At 44.5% G+C, this 13,923-nt stretch overlaps 1 protein-coding gene across 16 annotated transcripts in view; it reads right to left on the bottom strand.

The window, feature by feature from the left end:
* LOC121559146 (filamin-C-like) overlaps positions 1-13,923 on the bottom strand; it is a 79,083-nt gene that overhangs the window by 25,549 nt on the left and 39,611 nt on the right. For 11 of the 16 annotated variants that reach the window (XM_045208755.1, XM_045208757.1, XM_045208767.1 and 8 more), the window contains exons 3-14: positions 12,460-12,557; positions 8,043-8,193; positions 5,926-6,044; positions 5,700-5,777; positions 5,449-5,611; positions 4,958-5,158; positions 4,413-4,535; positions 2,518-2,655; positions 2,178-2,304; positions 1,659-1,795; positions 744-937; positions 314-571 (exon numbers count right to left, since the gene is read on the bottom strand). In XM_045208755.1, the coding sequence (XP_045064690.1) occupies positions 314-571; positions 744-937; positions 1,659-1,795; positions 2,178-2,304; positions 2,518-2,655; positions 4,413-4,535; positions 4,958-5,158; positions 5,449-5,611; positions 5,700-5,777; positions 5,926-6,044; positions 8,043-8,193; positions 12,460-12,557 (1,787 nt within the window). The remainder of the gene's footprint in view (positions 1-313; positions 572-743; positions 938-1,658; positions 1,796-2,177; positions 2,305-2,517; positions 2,656-4,412; positions 4,536-4,957; positions 5,159-5,448; positions 5,612-5,699; positions 5,778-5,925; positions 6,045-8,042; positions 8,194-12,459; positions 12,558-13,923) is intronic. The other 5 variants (XM_045208762.1, XM_045208765.1, XM_045208766.1 and 2 more) reach the window with 1 other exon arrangement.

Here is a 13,923-nt window from a genome sequence, read left to right as displayed (position 1 = left end):
TATACTATCTTTGCAAATGAGTCTGAATTTGCTATACAATTCTGTAAGTGATGTATGTACGTACTGTATGTGTATCTAACACAGGGCTCTCCAACCCTGTTCCTGGAGAGCTACCGTCCTGTAGGTTTTCGCTCCAACCATAATCTAGCGCACCTGATTCAAACAATTAGTTGATTGATAAGCTGAATCAGGTTAGTTACAACTGGGGTTGGAATGAAAATCTACAGGAGGTTGGCTCTCCAGGAACAGGGTTGGAGAGCCCTGATCTAACAGGTATTTGGCTACAGTATGATAGATGGGTGGACAGTCTTACCCTGAAGGGACTGTTGGGGACGTTGACCTCTCCCCAGGTGATAATAATGGTGTGTTTGATGGGCTTGGTGGGAATGTAGACACAGAGGAAGGTGCTGTCTCCGTTCTCTGTGATCTGGATGTCGATGGGGAAGCCCTCTGCATCCTGGGCGTAAATCTTGAGCTGGCCCCTGCCGGCTCCACTTGTATCGATGGTGAACTCTGCTGGTTTGTTGACAATGCAGCCAATAGGTTCCAGACCTGGGCCATAGCACTTCACCTGCAAGGAGAGGGCATTCATAATGCTGTTATGTCATCCTTATGTAGCCTTTATGTCATTATTACGTCACTATTACAGTATGTTAGCATTCTCTTACTGTTACGTCACTTTATTATTCTCGTTCTACAGGCTGGCAAGCTGGTGGGGTAAATATGAAGGGGTGGGGTCTAACCGTCTCAGGGAACACGTCATTGGCTGCGAGGAGGATGTGGGCCATAAAGGGGCTGTCCTTGATGTCCTCGTCGTCACAGATGACGTGAACAGCGTAGTCGCCAGGCTCCGTGGGCCAGTAACGCACGTCACATGACCCGTCGCCCTTATCATCACACTCTATCTTAGCCTGCGACGGGCCCTCGATGGAAAAACCTGGGGATTGACAGAGACAGGGAGAGAGATATAGATACACATTATATAGAGGTGGGTAAAGATACAAGCTCACACACACAGACACAGATACACAGGCAACAAAGAGACAAACAGGCATAGATGGCAACAGACTAAGAAAGATTGGCAGGTTGGTTTTGTTGTAAATTCATCTTAATTCATATAATAACTGTGATGAGGTGAATCATCAGGGGTCATGACCTTTAGTTTCCTCCCTCAGCTGGCAGGTCAGACTGGTCATGTGACAGGAAGAGGAAGCCCTCAGGCCTTGCATTGGTTGCAGTGACAAGTGACCCCAAAATGTGGGCTTTAATCTCTTCAACTCTCCAACTGCTAACAATTACAGACAGCCTCCAGTGTGTGTGTGTGTGTACTCATGAGCTTGACAGTGTGTGTGTATGTGTGTGTGTGTGTGTGTGTGTGTGTGTGTGTGTGTGTGTGTGTGTGTGTGTGTGTGTGTGTGTGTGTGTGTGTGTGTGTGTGTGTGTGTGTGTGTGTGTGTGTGTGTGTGTGTGTGTGTGTGTGTGTACGTGTACGTGTACATGTGCTTGGAAATGGAATCTGTGTAAGTTGCCTGACAGTCATGCCAGAATTTCAATGGAAAACAGTCCATCCCCTCTGGCCAATAAAATAATGAGACAGCATTCTGCAGCGTTATCCTGGGTCTTTCTGTTCTAACAGCCGACTGTCAGACTAGACTTACCCAGAGTTCCCACCTCCGTGCCGATGGCCTCCACCACAAAGTCAGCTGACTTCCCCACCATGCCTGTCTCCAGACCCGGCCCCCATGCCCTCACCTTCTGGGGCCCAACGTCCTCACTCGCCACCACCTCGAACGGGCTGCAGGAAACACACACACACATGTTAATGCAGACACAAACACACATACATACATAGACACACATACAGTCAGGGGTGGTCGAGTCAAACAGAAATCCTCTATAGCCCCATTGACTGTAATGTCAGCAGTGATATTTCCAGTTCCACCCCCCTCCCCCCTCTCCCCCCTCTCCCCCTCCCCCTCAGCCATTAACCTCCAAGGAATGTAGGAATGTACGCTTCATAACATGACTCATTACAGGTCATTTCAGCTCCTTTAAATTATTTCAACATCTGTCCTTCCAGGACACCCCTGGAAAGCCTGTAATGGTTCAGCCCACTGCCTTTGTAGCTTTCATGTGGTTGTGCCCACAGCAGAATAGGGGGGAAGATAGGGTTTCACCTGCGTGGGATGATCTGTCCGCCCCAGGTGATGGTGATGGTGTATTTGCCAGTCATGATGGGGTAGTAGTCACACTCATACACCCCGTCTCCCGCGTCACGCACCTTCACAGGCTCCTCTAGTCCCTCTGGGGGGTCACAAACAGGTCACAAAAGGAACACACACAGCATCTCAGAGGTCAAAGGCTAGCCACAACATACTGTAGCCTTCCTATCACAACTAGACCATTGAAAGCCATTACATTTTATGAAGATTATTTATGCCCCTATGAAACCAATACATTAATGTGGTGGCAAGTCATAAACAATATGACAAATTACATTCATATCCACACACTCACTTGGCCCCTTGATGGTGACCTTGAGCTCTCCGCTGCCGGCTCCCTTGGTGTACACCTTGAAGTCAGCCACCTCTTTCAGCCTCACTCCCTTAGGCTGGAGACCTCTCCCTGAGGCCCGGCACACGTTGGGGTTGCTGGCTGTGGGACAACCGAGGGGTAACAGGGTTAGACAAGAAGATAACAGGATACATACACACACAGGCTGCTGCAGAGGTTGGCTGTTAGTTAGTCAGTTGAATGGTGCTGCATGAAGCACAATCTGCATGGGCTGCCAGGGAGGAAGCAACAGGAGAGATGGACATTGAATAGGAGTTATATATCTGCAGAACAGCTAGACAGAGAGCAAAGAGGGATTACTGTAAGACACTGGGCTTAAATGGATAAGATTGGCAGAATGAAAACAAAAATACTTGTTGAAAGGTTTCTGGAATAATTTCATTGTGCTTGAATACAATGACGTTACACGGTGAACCTCTAGATAGATGGAAAAACATTCCAAAGAAATATAGCTAGCATAACTATGAAAACGTTTTGAGTTATGATGCTGCAGGCTTTCCATTAGCTAATGACCAGTGCTGTAACAGGACTGTAAAAATGCCTTAGCCACAGAAAGCATTTTTGTCAAATTAGGAAGAAATAACCAGCTAATTCTCCCAATTCATCATCATTTTAAACCGCTTAAGTTTATAAATGTCCAAAAGAAAAAAAAAAGGAAAATAACTTAATAAAATAACTGAATAAAAAGAAAAAAATATGTATGGAAAATGTATTTATAGAGAGGTTGTTATTAAAATGGGTTATGAAGACAAACAATGTTATTGTTTTGTTATGTTATGTTATGAAAAAGCTTTTAAAAATGTCAGGTTAAAAAGGAGCTAAAAATGGAGGAGCATTTGCAGGTTCAGTGTTAGTCAGAAAAGATGGGTTGTAAATGGCTGACTGAACACAGAGCGATTGCTTTGGTCTGGGGTGGATGAATATGAGGATGACGAGCAGACAGTGTAATGAGGTATGTAAGACTCACACACGTCTGGACGGTCACACTGACGTTCGCTCTCGTCAAATGAAACAAAGGTCAAAGGTTAAGACAATCGATTTTTGTTTGACTTGAACAGGATTGTTTGTTTCAGGGTTATCAAAAAGTTAATTGGGAATCTATCACAAAAAAACTGTGTTATGGTACACTATGGTGCTGTTGTTTTGTTAAAATCTATTTATGTTAATTTACTGGGTGTTGTTACTCATTAGTTCTGTTGTAAATCGTCAAGTAAATTTTACGTCACACATGGAAGAAATCAAATCACATGTGTTACAGGATATTGAGCCAAAGTGAGCTACAAACTGGGTAAAAATAAATTTGTGTGGGATTATTTGATAACTTTTTTGATATCCAGTATTCAAAGATTATTGCAATAAGACAATGTTGGAAGACCAATTGTAATGTACTCCTATTTTTGAAGGAGGTGATGTACTGTAAGTGTGTGACCTCTGTGTGTTGAAGAACTGCTGAGCGTCTGTAAAGGTGACCGTCCAAAACCAGCCAACCACATGGATGGATGGTGCTGCCTCTGTTGTTAAAATGAGGGGGAACTGCATTTCTTTCTCTCATTCACTCTCTTCATTTTCTTTCATTCTTGCATTCTCTTGCTCTCATCCTTTCATTTCCTCTTTCAGTTACACACTCACTCATTCCCTCTCATTCTCTCTCTTTGGAAGCTGCCTGAGTTGAAGGGGGGATGAAACCACAGAGGGCTAAACGCCAGCACATGCCATCAAGCTGGGGACCCCCTGGTGCGGTGCGTCGAGGGGGTTGGGGGTGTAGTTTTGAGTTTAGGGGGGACCAGGCTAGCGCAGGCAGGCTCCGGTCTCTCCTCCACGGGCAGGCCTGTACTAACTTGGTCGCCTGGGTTTGGGCGGTGTTGGGGGGGGCACTCTCTTGGCCTTGTCTGTGGGTGGGGTGCGTATGGACTGGGGCACTATCTGCACCGGAGAGCCGGGGGGCAGGGCGCTCGGTGGAGCTGCATGGAGGAACAACAACGACATGACACACACGCAGGAATAGGACAGGGTCACTCTGGAGAACCACCAGAACCCACAGCTTAGAACCCTGCCGCCCCAACACTCAAAACCCATCCAGAGTCTTCCCACAAACCAAGAGTTCGCCAACCCTAACCCAACACTTTTCAGAAGAACCCAAAAGACTTCAGACCATGCCGGTGGCCTGTCTGTTATGGCAGGATATCACTGTCAGTTATGGAGATCAAATGTTTAGTAGTGAGGTCAGTCTAGACATTAAAACTCAATATTACTCAGATTAGAAAGAGGGAGGGAGTCAGATAGTGGATTACTGTAACAAATCAGTACGATCAACTACATCTGTGTCTGTGTGTTTGTGTGTTTGTGTGTGTGTGTGTAGTGTTTGTGAGTGTGTGTGTGTTACCCTCTGAGATGTGGACGGTGAAAGGGCTTCTGGGTATCTGCTGCCCAGCAAACGTCACATAGATAACGTGAGGCCCCTCCAGGATAGGGCCATAAGTGCAACGGAAGATACTGTCCCCCTTGTTTTCCAGAATGATCTCCACAGTGTCTCTTCTGCCCTGGGAGTCCACGATGATCACACCCACATCTCCAGCACCAGCACCTGGGGACAAAAAGAGATGTACTAACACCTTATACTGTGTGCTCAGGGGACAGAAATTGGCGTAACACTGGAGGACATTAGAGAGAATAAATACATAAATGTACTTTGTCATCATGATTGAAGGAATGAATATCAGCTAATATTGCAAAGCTACTGATAATTCTAAAAGATCCTTAGATTTACTTACAACCCTATTGACGAAACTAGGTGATTTCTATAGGAAAGGTAGATAGAGTATCTACTTCCATACCATGAACATGGTCCTCCCCAGATGTGTATGTGTGTGTTACCTGCTGTGTAGATGTCAAAGTAGGTAGGCTTATTAGCCACGTTGCCTACAGGCTCCAGTCCTGGTCCTCTGGCCTGCACCTTGTTGGGGTCTCCCATGGCCTTGGACACACTCACCACGAAGGGACTCCTGTCTATGTCCTGCCCAGCAAACAGCACCTTCACCTGGGGAGAGGAACACGCATAGACCCCTGTTAGACCGCTGGAGGAAATCCCATACTACTGAAGTTTAAAAACTGAGATAACATGTTACCTTGTGAAGGCCCTCCACTTTGGGCAGGTAGATGACAGAGTAGGTCCTGTTCTTGTCATTGTTGGGGATCACTCTGGCCTAGAACAGAAAGAGAGGGGTGAGACGGGAGAAAGGGGAGAGATAGAAGTTGAATGTGAAGAACTGTGTGGGCAAATGAACAGCCACTTCAGGGTGGAGGAATAAGGGAATGAGGAGCTAAGGGTTAATGTGAGTAAATGTGCCCCACCTCCTCTGTGTGTCCCTCGGGGTCTTCCACGTAGACCAGCACCTCCCCTAGCCCCGCCTCCACTGTCTCCACGATGAACTCAGCCGGCTTCAGCACCATGTTACCTCTGGGCTCAATACCTGATGGGGAAAAGGATGGAGACAGTAAGCAGGAGTAAAGAACTAGATGTGAGAGCCCTCTGTCACTTACTCTGTGCTGACAGGTGCAAACAGGATGAAACACCTTCCTTTTCAACAATAATGTTGACATCATTTCTTACACCTAATATACAGCATAAACCAGAAGGCCTTTGGGCTATTGAGCCTTTAGAAGATGTAGAATGTTAACGAAGTATGTTTTTTTACCAACATTTTATTTGTTTTGTTATTTTTTGTTGGGGGGTGCATTGTACATTTCAAATTATACGTTTATAAAACATATACCCGTAGGCTGCCACTCAAAAGACGAAAAGAAACCACTAAGAAATACATACAGAGTTTAAGTAATAATACATTCAGTACAAAACAGAATAAGAAAATAAAAAACAAGTGGGCCTCCACCCCCAACCTCCCATCCCATTCCCCCAACCCCACCCAACCAACATGTCTCCATCCAACCCCGGGTCCTTAATGTACAAGAGAAAGTAGTGCACTATGTTGTCTCTCAATATACCTGGTAAAATAATGGTTAATAAACAACTCTAAGGGGGGCACTATAAAATCTGAGATTTTTTCCTAAATTATGCTTTCTCCGTTTGAGTTTTCCTTGTTTTTTACTCTCAAAATTAAAATGGTTCATAGAGAAACAACGAAATTGGATGTTCTGAGTCCTTATCTATGGTTAAATCACATCAGATTTTTTTTTTACATTTTTTTGAGTGTAACTCCCCTTTAATTGTGCATCTGGCCCTTTAATTGCGCATCTAGCGAGTGAGGAATGTGCCACCTAATGTGTCTGTCCAGCGATGGATGGTTCTGTACTACTGCTGCTCATTTCATGGCAAAGTTGTTATAAAACATTTTTGTTGTGTGTGTGTGTTGGAGGGTGGGGGGGGGGTGGATCAGCTTTAATATTGCAAATAGATTGTGGCTTCTATCAACATAATTGTCTGCATCGTTTCCAATCCCCCATAAAAAAAAGTTTTATAAATATATATATTGTTTTAAATAATACATAATTTAAATAATTTTCATGGCAACGTTTGCAAATAACAAATAATAGATATAAATGATATACTTACTCATTTATATTTCTGCCAGGTAAGCTTACTTTGCAGTTAACATTTAATTGAGAAGGTTTTGGGGAAAGTATTTCTGTCAACCCACAAGACAGTTATCACATCAACTGGCCACACACGGAGTGATGGACACAAACACGCGCACTACGCAGACAGACAGGGGCAATATTGCTTAAAATTCATTGGCAGATAGTGTTAGGTTTGGCTTTTTAAGCTAATAGTGGCTAACCAGGGGTGGGATAATGTTAATGTTGAGCTACGTTGTTCCTTGACTAGCACCATTCATGCTCGTTGTTGATCATTCTAATGTTATAACTTCTAATAGTAACTGTATCCACTGGCGATTAGGAGAGAGTGAGGTGATTAACATTTAAGAGCCAACATATTTTTTTGTGGCAGTAATCATCTCTGATTGATTGAGAGATTCAAGGAGCTATCATTGTCAAGTAACATAATAGATGCAAAGCATTGAATATTTGTAACTTTGACCCAGAAGCATTTAACTGCAGGGCAGTCCCACATCATATGGAGGAATGTGTCTACCTGATTTAGGGGACACAGTGAACAGTTGGGAGTTCGGGCCAATTTAATCTTAAAACATTTCCCTGGTGTTAAATACAGTCTGTAAATAAACTTAAAATGTGTAAATTGATGGTTTGGATTGTGGCATGCCAAGGTCATATTTTTCCATATTCTGTTCCAGTTAAAGGGTTGTTCAGATTCAATTAGATCTGTGGACCACCATTTTTAAAAGCTAGCTCAGAATATGAGCTTTCCAAAAGTTGTTTATATATTATAGAGGTCAGTCCTTTCGGGAGCCCAGATCATTTATTTATAGATAAAGAAGTTCAAGATGCTTTGAAGGAGGTAATTTGTTACAATCCCGGTCTCTCTCTCTCACCTGGTCCGTAGGCCTTGGCCTTCTTGGGGTGCAGAGTCTTGGAGCGCAGTGGGGCACCAGGCTTCAGCTTGGACTTGGGGAACTGGGACAGGTAGGTCATCACCGAGTGCTCGTCCACATTGGGATCCACTATTTCCTCAGGGGCTATCACCTACAGAGAGGGGGAAGAGAATAGACGGTGCACAGGGTTAAAGGTTATCATCACTTCCTGTTTCTCTTAATACACAACAAAGATTACGGATATACTGACAAGATACATGTCTCTCCTCCCTAACAATGGGAGTCGTTGTCCACAAAGCGGCACGGCGGGCTGTCTAGCTCCCGCCTATCCTTTATTTGGATTGGTGGATACATCTCATTATTGTAATCCTTTTATGAATATTCTATGAGGGTGGTTGTCTTCAACCGCCTGTATTCAATGGAGAGAGAGGCTATGCTACTAGCCTCATCCCATGAATATGCATAGCCGTCTCGAGACAACTCCGATATAAAGTGTTTTTTCTCTAAGTTGACGGGATGTTACGTGTCCTACATATATCAGTACACTCAAAACAACTTAAGCATTATGAAACTTATATTTGATCAAATAAACCTCACATAGAAAATAAGCCATTAACGTTTTTTCTTGACAAAAGTTTACACTCCTTGCTTGGTAGGCGAAACAATGAAAAAACGCCTCATGCTGGAGGGAGACAGATTTTCCACCGAGTTGGGCCTCTCTCTTCCTCTTTCTCTCTGTACACAATCAAAGCCTGATTTAATAAGAAGAGGGGGACTGGAAGAGGTGTCGCAAACAAAGGGGTAAAAGGTTATCACATCACTTCCTGTTTCTCCTAAACACAATTAAAGCATGATTTAATAACATTATAATAAATATTGTATTAATAACTACTAACCCGAGGATAAAGAGGTACGTTCAATTGAAAGCACATCAAAGAATGACATGAAATAGACATAGTGCCTAATGAGGCTATCCGTCTGCCTGTAAAGTTGTTGTAAAACTACAGACTGGTAAAATGACCCAGAAAATCAAGGCAGTGGAATCAAAAGCAGCAGCACTTATGGAATTAAAGGCTATTTGTATTGTCCAACATCACAATGTGTTTTCCTTATGATCGCAGTAGAAAGATGGGGAGGAGAGGGGGGATAGAAAAGCGAGATATGGTTTCTGGAGTGGTTTAATGTAATCAATGTCCATCTACGTGGAGCTAGAGTGAGCTACAGGAGTGACGTTTGAGTAGAGAGAAGTGGGGAAAGGAGAGAGGGAGAGGAGGAAGGAGAGAGCAGAGGGAGAAGGGGAAGGAGAGAGCAGAGGGAGAGGATGAAAGAGAGAGCAGAGGGAGAGGGGGAAGGCGATAGCAGAGGGAGAGGAGGAAGGAGAGAGCAGAGGAAGAGGAGGAAGGAGAGAGCAGAGGGAGAAGGGGAAGGAGAGAGCAGAGGGAGAGGAGGAAGGAGAGAGCAGAGGGAGAGGTGGAAGGAGAGAGCAGAGGGAGAAGAGGAAGGAGAGAGCAGAGGGAGAGGAGGAGGGAGAGAGCAAAGGGAGAGGAGGAAGGAGAGAGCAGAGGGAGAAGGGGAAGGAGAGAGCAGAGGGAGAGGAGGAAGGTGAGAGCAGAGGGAGAGGAGGAAGGAGAGAGCAGAGGGAGAGGAAGGAGAGAGCAGAGGAGAGGGGGAAGGAGAGAGCAGAGGGAGAGGATGAAGGAGAGAGCAGAGGGAGAAGGGGAAGGAGAGAGCAGAAGGAGAGGAAGGAGAGAGCAGAGGGAGAGGAGGAATGAGAGAGCAGAGGGAGAAGGGGAAGGAGAGAGCAGAAGGAGAGGAGGAATGAGAGAGCAGAGGGAGAGGAGGAAGGAGGGAGCAGAGGGAGAGGGGGAAGGAGAGAGCAGAGTGAGAGGAGGAAGGAGAGAGCAGAGGGAGAAGGGGAAGGAGAGAGCAGGACAATGAGAGACTTAGAACAAGTGAGGAAAGAGATGGAAATGAGATAGAGAAAGAAAGAGAGGGGGGGAAAGGGGGAGATGTAAGGAAAAATAGAAATATTAGAGAGAGAGAGGGGGGGGGGGGAGATGTAAAGTTCTGCAGCAGCTGTTAGGCACATGAAATGTCTGTGTTTAAATAGCCCTCTGGATAATGGAGTCCCTAATTATACACAACTACAACACGGGGACTTACAGGTGGAAACACACACACACTCACACACACTCACATACTCTCACACACACATGCTAATTTAAAACCTACATACCCACAGGGGTGTGTTGCTCTGAGTGGAAACAGGCTGTACATGCTAAATAGGTGCCACTGCTTCAGGCATACATACCTGTACATACATACATACACAGACTCTTACTATAGGTATTCTACTCCCAATGTATTATGCTGATATCATATCTTAAACCATGCCTCATGGGCAGAATAAATAATGAGTTTGGTAAAATGACTTTCCCAACCTTGTTAAAGGGTCTGTCAACAGGTTCTCTGTTTTCAGACTGAGAATGATATTGATCTGAACCAGCTTGCATCATGCTGTGCATCCCATTGTGTCAAAATGGCATATTTTCTCCCTTTCTAATAGTCTCTCTTTCTCTTTACAGTCATCCATGTGGATCCCTCTCTCTCTCTCTCTCTCTCTCTCTGAGGGGTGTCAGAGGGTTTTCTGGCTATATTTAACCCTTGGGTGTAGGGCCAGGGGGCGAGCCTGAAAATAGACCAGCCATTATTTAGCATGGCCACTCGCTGCGTTAACCATTATGCTACTCTCTGTGTGTTCCTCTACTGATACAGGGTCAGTGGTGTTTTGGGGATCACAATGTTTAAGGTTAGACAGGGGTATCAAGAGCTGATCCTGGTTCAGTTGTTCAAGATGTAAACACGTCCCACGACCTTGTTACTCCCACCATGTGACACGGGGCTCTAAGCATGCTGGGATTGCCCCCATTCTGCCATACAGTGATGGACTGGACCCTCCCATATAAGCTCAAATACAAGATACACATACACACACACAAAAACACACACACACACACGTGCACACACACACACACACGCTCCCTCCTCTATACACATGCATACACTTATTAAGAACAGCTTAAGAAAATAGCAAGGCCCATCATGGTCTCACCAATCCTCCTAATCCCTAATATTTATGCCGCCATATATTTGCCTTCTCTCTCCTCCCCTCATTTCTCTATAGAGAGTTGCAGGTTTCCTTGGTCTGTATAAAAATCATTGACTAAGGAGCAGAAGGTTGTTTCAGCTAGTGGGAACTAATGTTTGGGCCAATTGATACATTGAAAGAAGTGCTTATTGACACGATAAAACTCAGGGAATGTAGAGTTTCTGTTCATGTTTTCCATCTTAGAATCTAGAAGTGCTATAGACTAGTGTGTGACTGGGGGACAGTTTGTGGTTTCACATGAACATGCTCCAGTGGTCCTGGTAGTGGCATCGGTTAACCCAGCCTCGCCTCTTCAGAATCCAGCCTAACCTGATGCCAACCTGGCCTCTCCTCTCTCCAAGACCCAGTCCATGATACATTGAAAGAAGTGCTTATTGACACGATAAAACTCAGGGAATATAGAGTTTCTGTTCATGTTTTCCATCTTAGAATCTAGAAGTGCTATAGACTAGTGTGTGACTGGGGGACAGTTTGTGGTTTCATATGAACATGCTCCAGTGGTCCTGGTAGTGGCATCGGTTAACCCAGCCTCGCCTCTTCAGAATCCAGCCTAACCTGATGCCAACCTGGCCTCTCCTCTCTCCAAGACCCAGTCCAGTACAGCAGCATGCCAATGTACCTCCACAACCTCATACTGAAGAAACAAGCTGAACACAATCCCACATACACTTATCCACATAGGCCTATGTGGCCAACAAACATAACAGCCCTGAGCTCCAGCTTACTCTGTTCAGACCGGATCAGACCAGAACGGTCACCAGCAGAGCTGTCTGTAAGTATGATGTTCAGACAGAGAGGGACACGCCCCCTACATCCTGTTTACCTGGCTGTCACTCAAACCCTATCATGACCTCTAACTGACCACCTGGGCTAGAGGAGACAGGCTGTGGAATGTCACCTGGGAAACACCCACCCACTCCAACTCCAACTCACACACTCAAAGAACAGATTGATCATACATGCTTATGACAAGTCTTACAGTGAATTTAAAAACACATCACAATACATTTTACCAGCCTTTAAGCTGTAAAGTCTTACCAAAGATTGCCCTGCTGTTTACCACTGAAGCCAGTTGCCTCAGAGTAACTGAGTCTAAAGCAAGTATGTGGATTTGAGTTTAACTAGATGAGTTTAACTAGATGAGTGTTAACTATATGAGTTTAACTAGTACGGATGAGTTCAGGTTATGTGAACTAAACCAGGTGAGACCAGGAGTGAATGTGAGTGTAGGTGGTGTGGTGATGTTACCTGGGGCACTCCGAGCCAGTCGTCAGCCTGCTGCATGGCCTCCCTGGCATTCTCCACAGGCTGGCTAGGATCCCACGTCTCCCAGTCAGGACACAGGCCTACATGACAGGGAGGGAGGGAGGGAGGGAGAGGGGCGCGAGGGAGAATTTAGTCATGGGACAACAGTACACACAGAATCAACATAGCTCCATCCACTACGATTCACTATCACCATGACAACAACTGCCAAACCATGTTTACCCACAATACTTTGCCTCTACAGTAGGGACAAGTCAATTCTTAGAGAGCGGTGAGTTACTTTTTTCCTGATGTCCGACTGTGGGTCACTCTGAACAAAGCTGACACACACATATACACACACACTGTAACAATGCAGCTTATAGGATTATCAGGGAGTGACGTGAGGATGAGAGATGTAGGAAGCCTCAGATGACACACAAACACAGAGGAGTGTCATCCCTACACAGTTCTCTATCCACCAACCTGGTCTCAGAGCATTTCGTATTATTCTGTACGTATATCCGAGGAAACTCCAATTAGTATGATATGTTACGTTTCATATGGTCTGTATTAATTTGTGGATGTCCATCATCCATTTCATATGATACGTTACGAATTACAATTCGTATGATATGTTACAAATTTGCAAAACGTGCAATATGTTACGAATTTGAAAAAGGTATGATATTCAAATTTGTTGTGGCTAACGTTAGCTAGGTGGCAAATGCTAACGTTAGCTAGCTGGCTAACATTAGCAAGTTTAGGGGTTAGGGTTAGGGGTTAAGATTAAGGTTAGGGTTAAGGGAAGGGCTAGCTAAAAGGGTTAAGGTTAGAGTTAGGAGAAGGGATGGCTAACTTGCTAAGTAGTTGCAGAGTAGCTAAAAAGTAGTAAGTAGTTGAAAGGTTGCTAAAATGCTAAAGTTGTCCATGATTAGATTTGAACACGGAACCTTTGGGTTCCTAGATATTTGCGTTGTAAGCCCACCCATCCACCCTGTAACATACAGTATAATACCAATTTGAGTGTCCCGGATTTACATTTACTATGTTATGTCTAGTCTATTTTATTTCACCTTTATTTAACCAGCTAAGCCAGTTGAGAACAAGTTCTCATTTACAACTGCGACCTGGCCAAGATAAACCAAAGCAGTGCGGTAAAAACAACAACAACATAGAGTTACATATGGAATAAACAAAACGTACAGTCAATAACACAATAGAAAATCTATATACAGTGTGTGCAAATGTAGTAAGTTATGGAGGTAAGGCAATAAATAGGCCATAGTGCAAAATAATTACAATTATAATTTAGTATTAACACTGGAGTGATAGACATGCAGAAGATGATGTGCAACTAGAGATACTGGGGTGCAAATGAGCAAAATAAATAACAATGTAAATAACAATATGGGGATGAGGTAGTTGGGTGGGCTAATTACAGATGGGCTGTGTACAGGTGCAGTG

The sequence above is a fragment of the Coregonus clupeaformis genome, chromosome 28, assembly GCF_020615455.1.
Source record: "Coregonus clupeaformis isolate EN_2021a chromosome 28, ASM2061545v1, whole genome shotgun sequence".
Classification (NCBI taxonomy): domain Eukaryota; kingdom Metazoa; phylum Chordata; class Actinopteri; order Salmoniformes; family Salmonidae; genus Coregonus; species Coregonus clupeaformis.
This window is presented reverse-complemented; position numbering and strand designations above follow the sequence as displayed.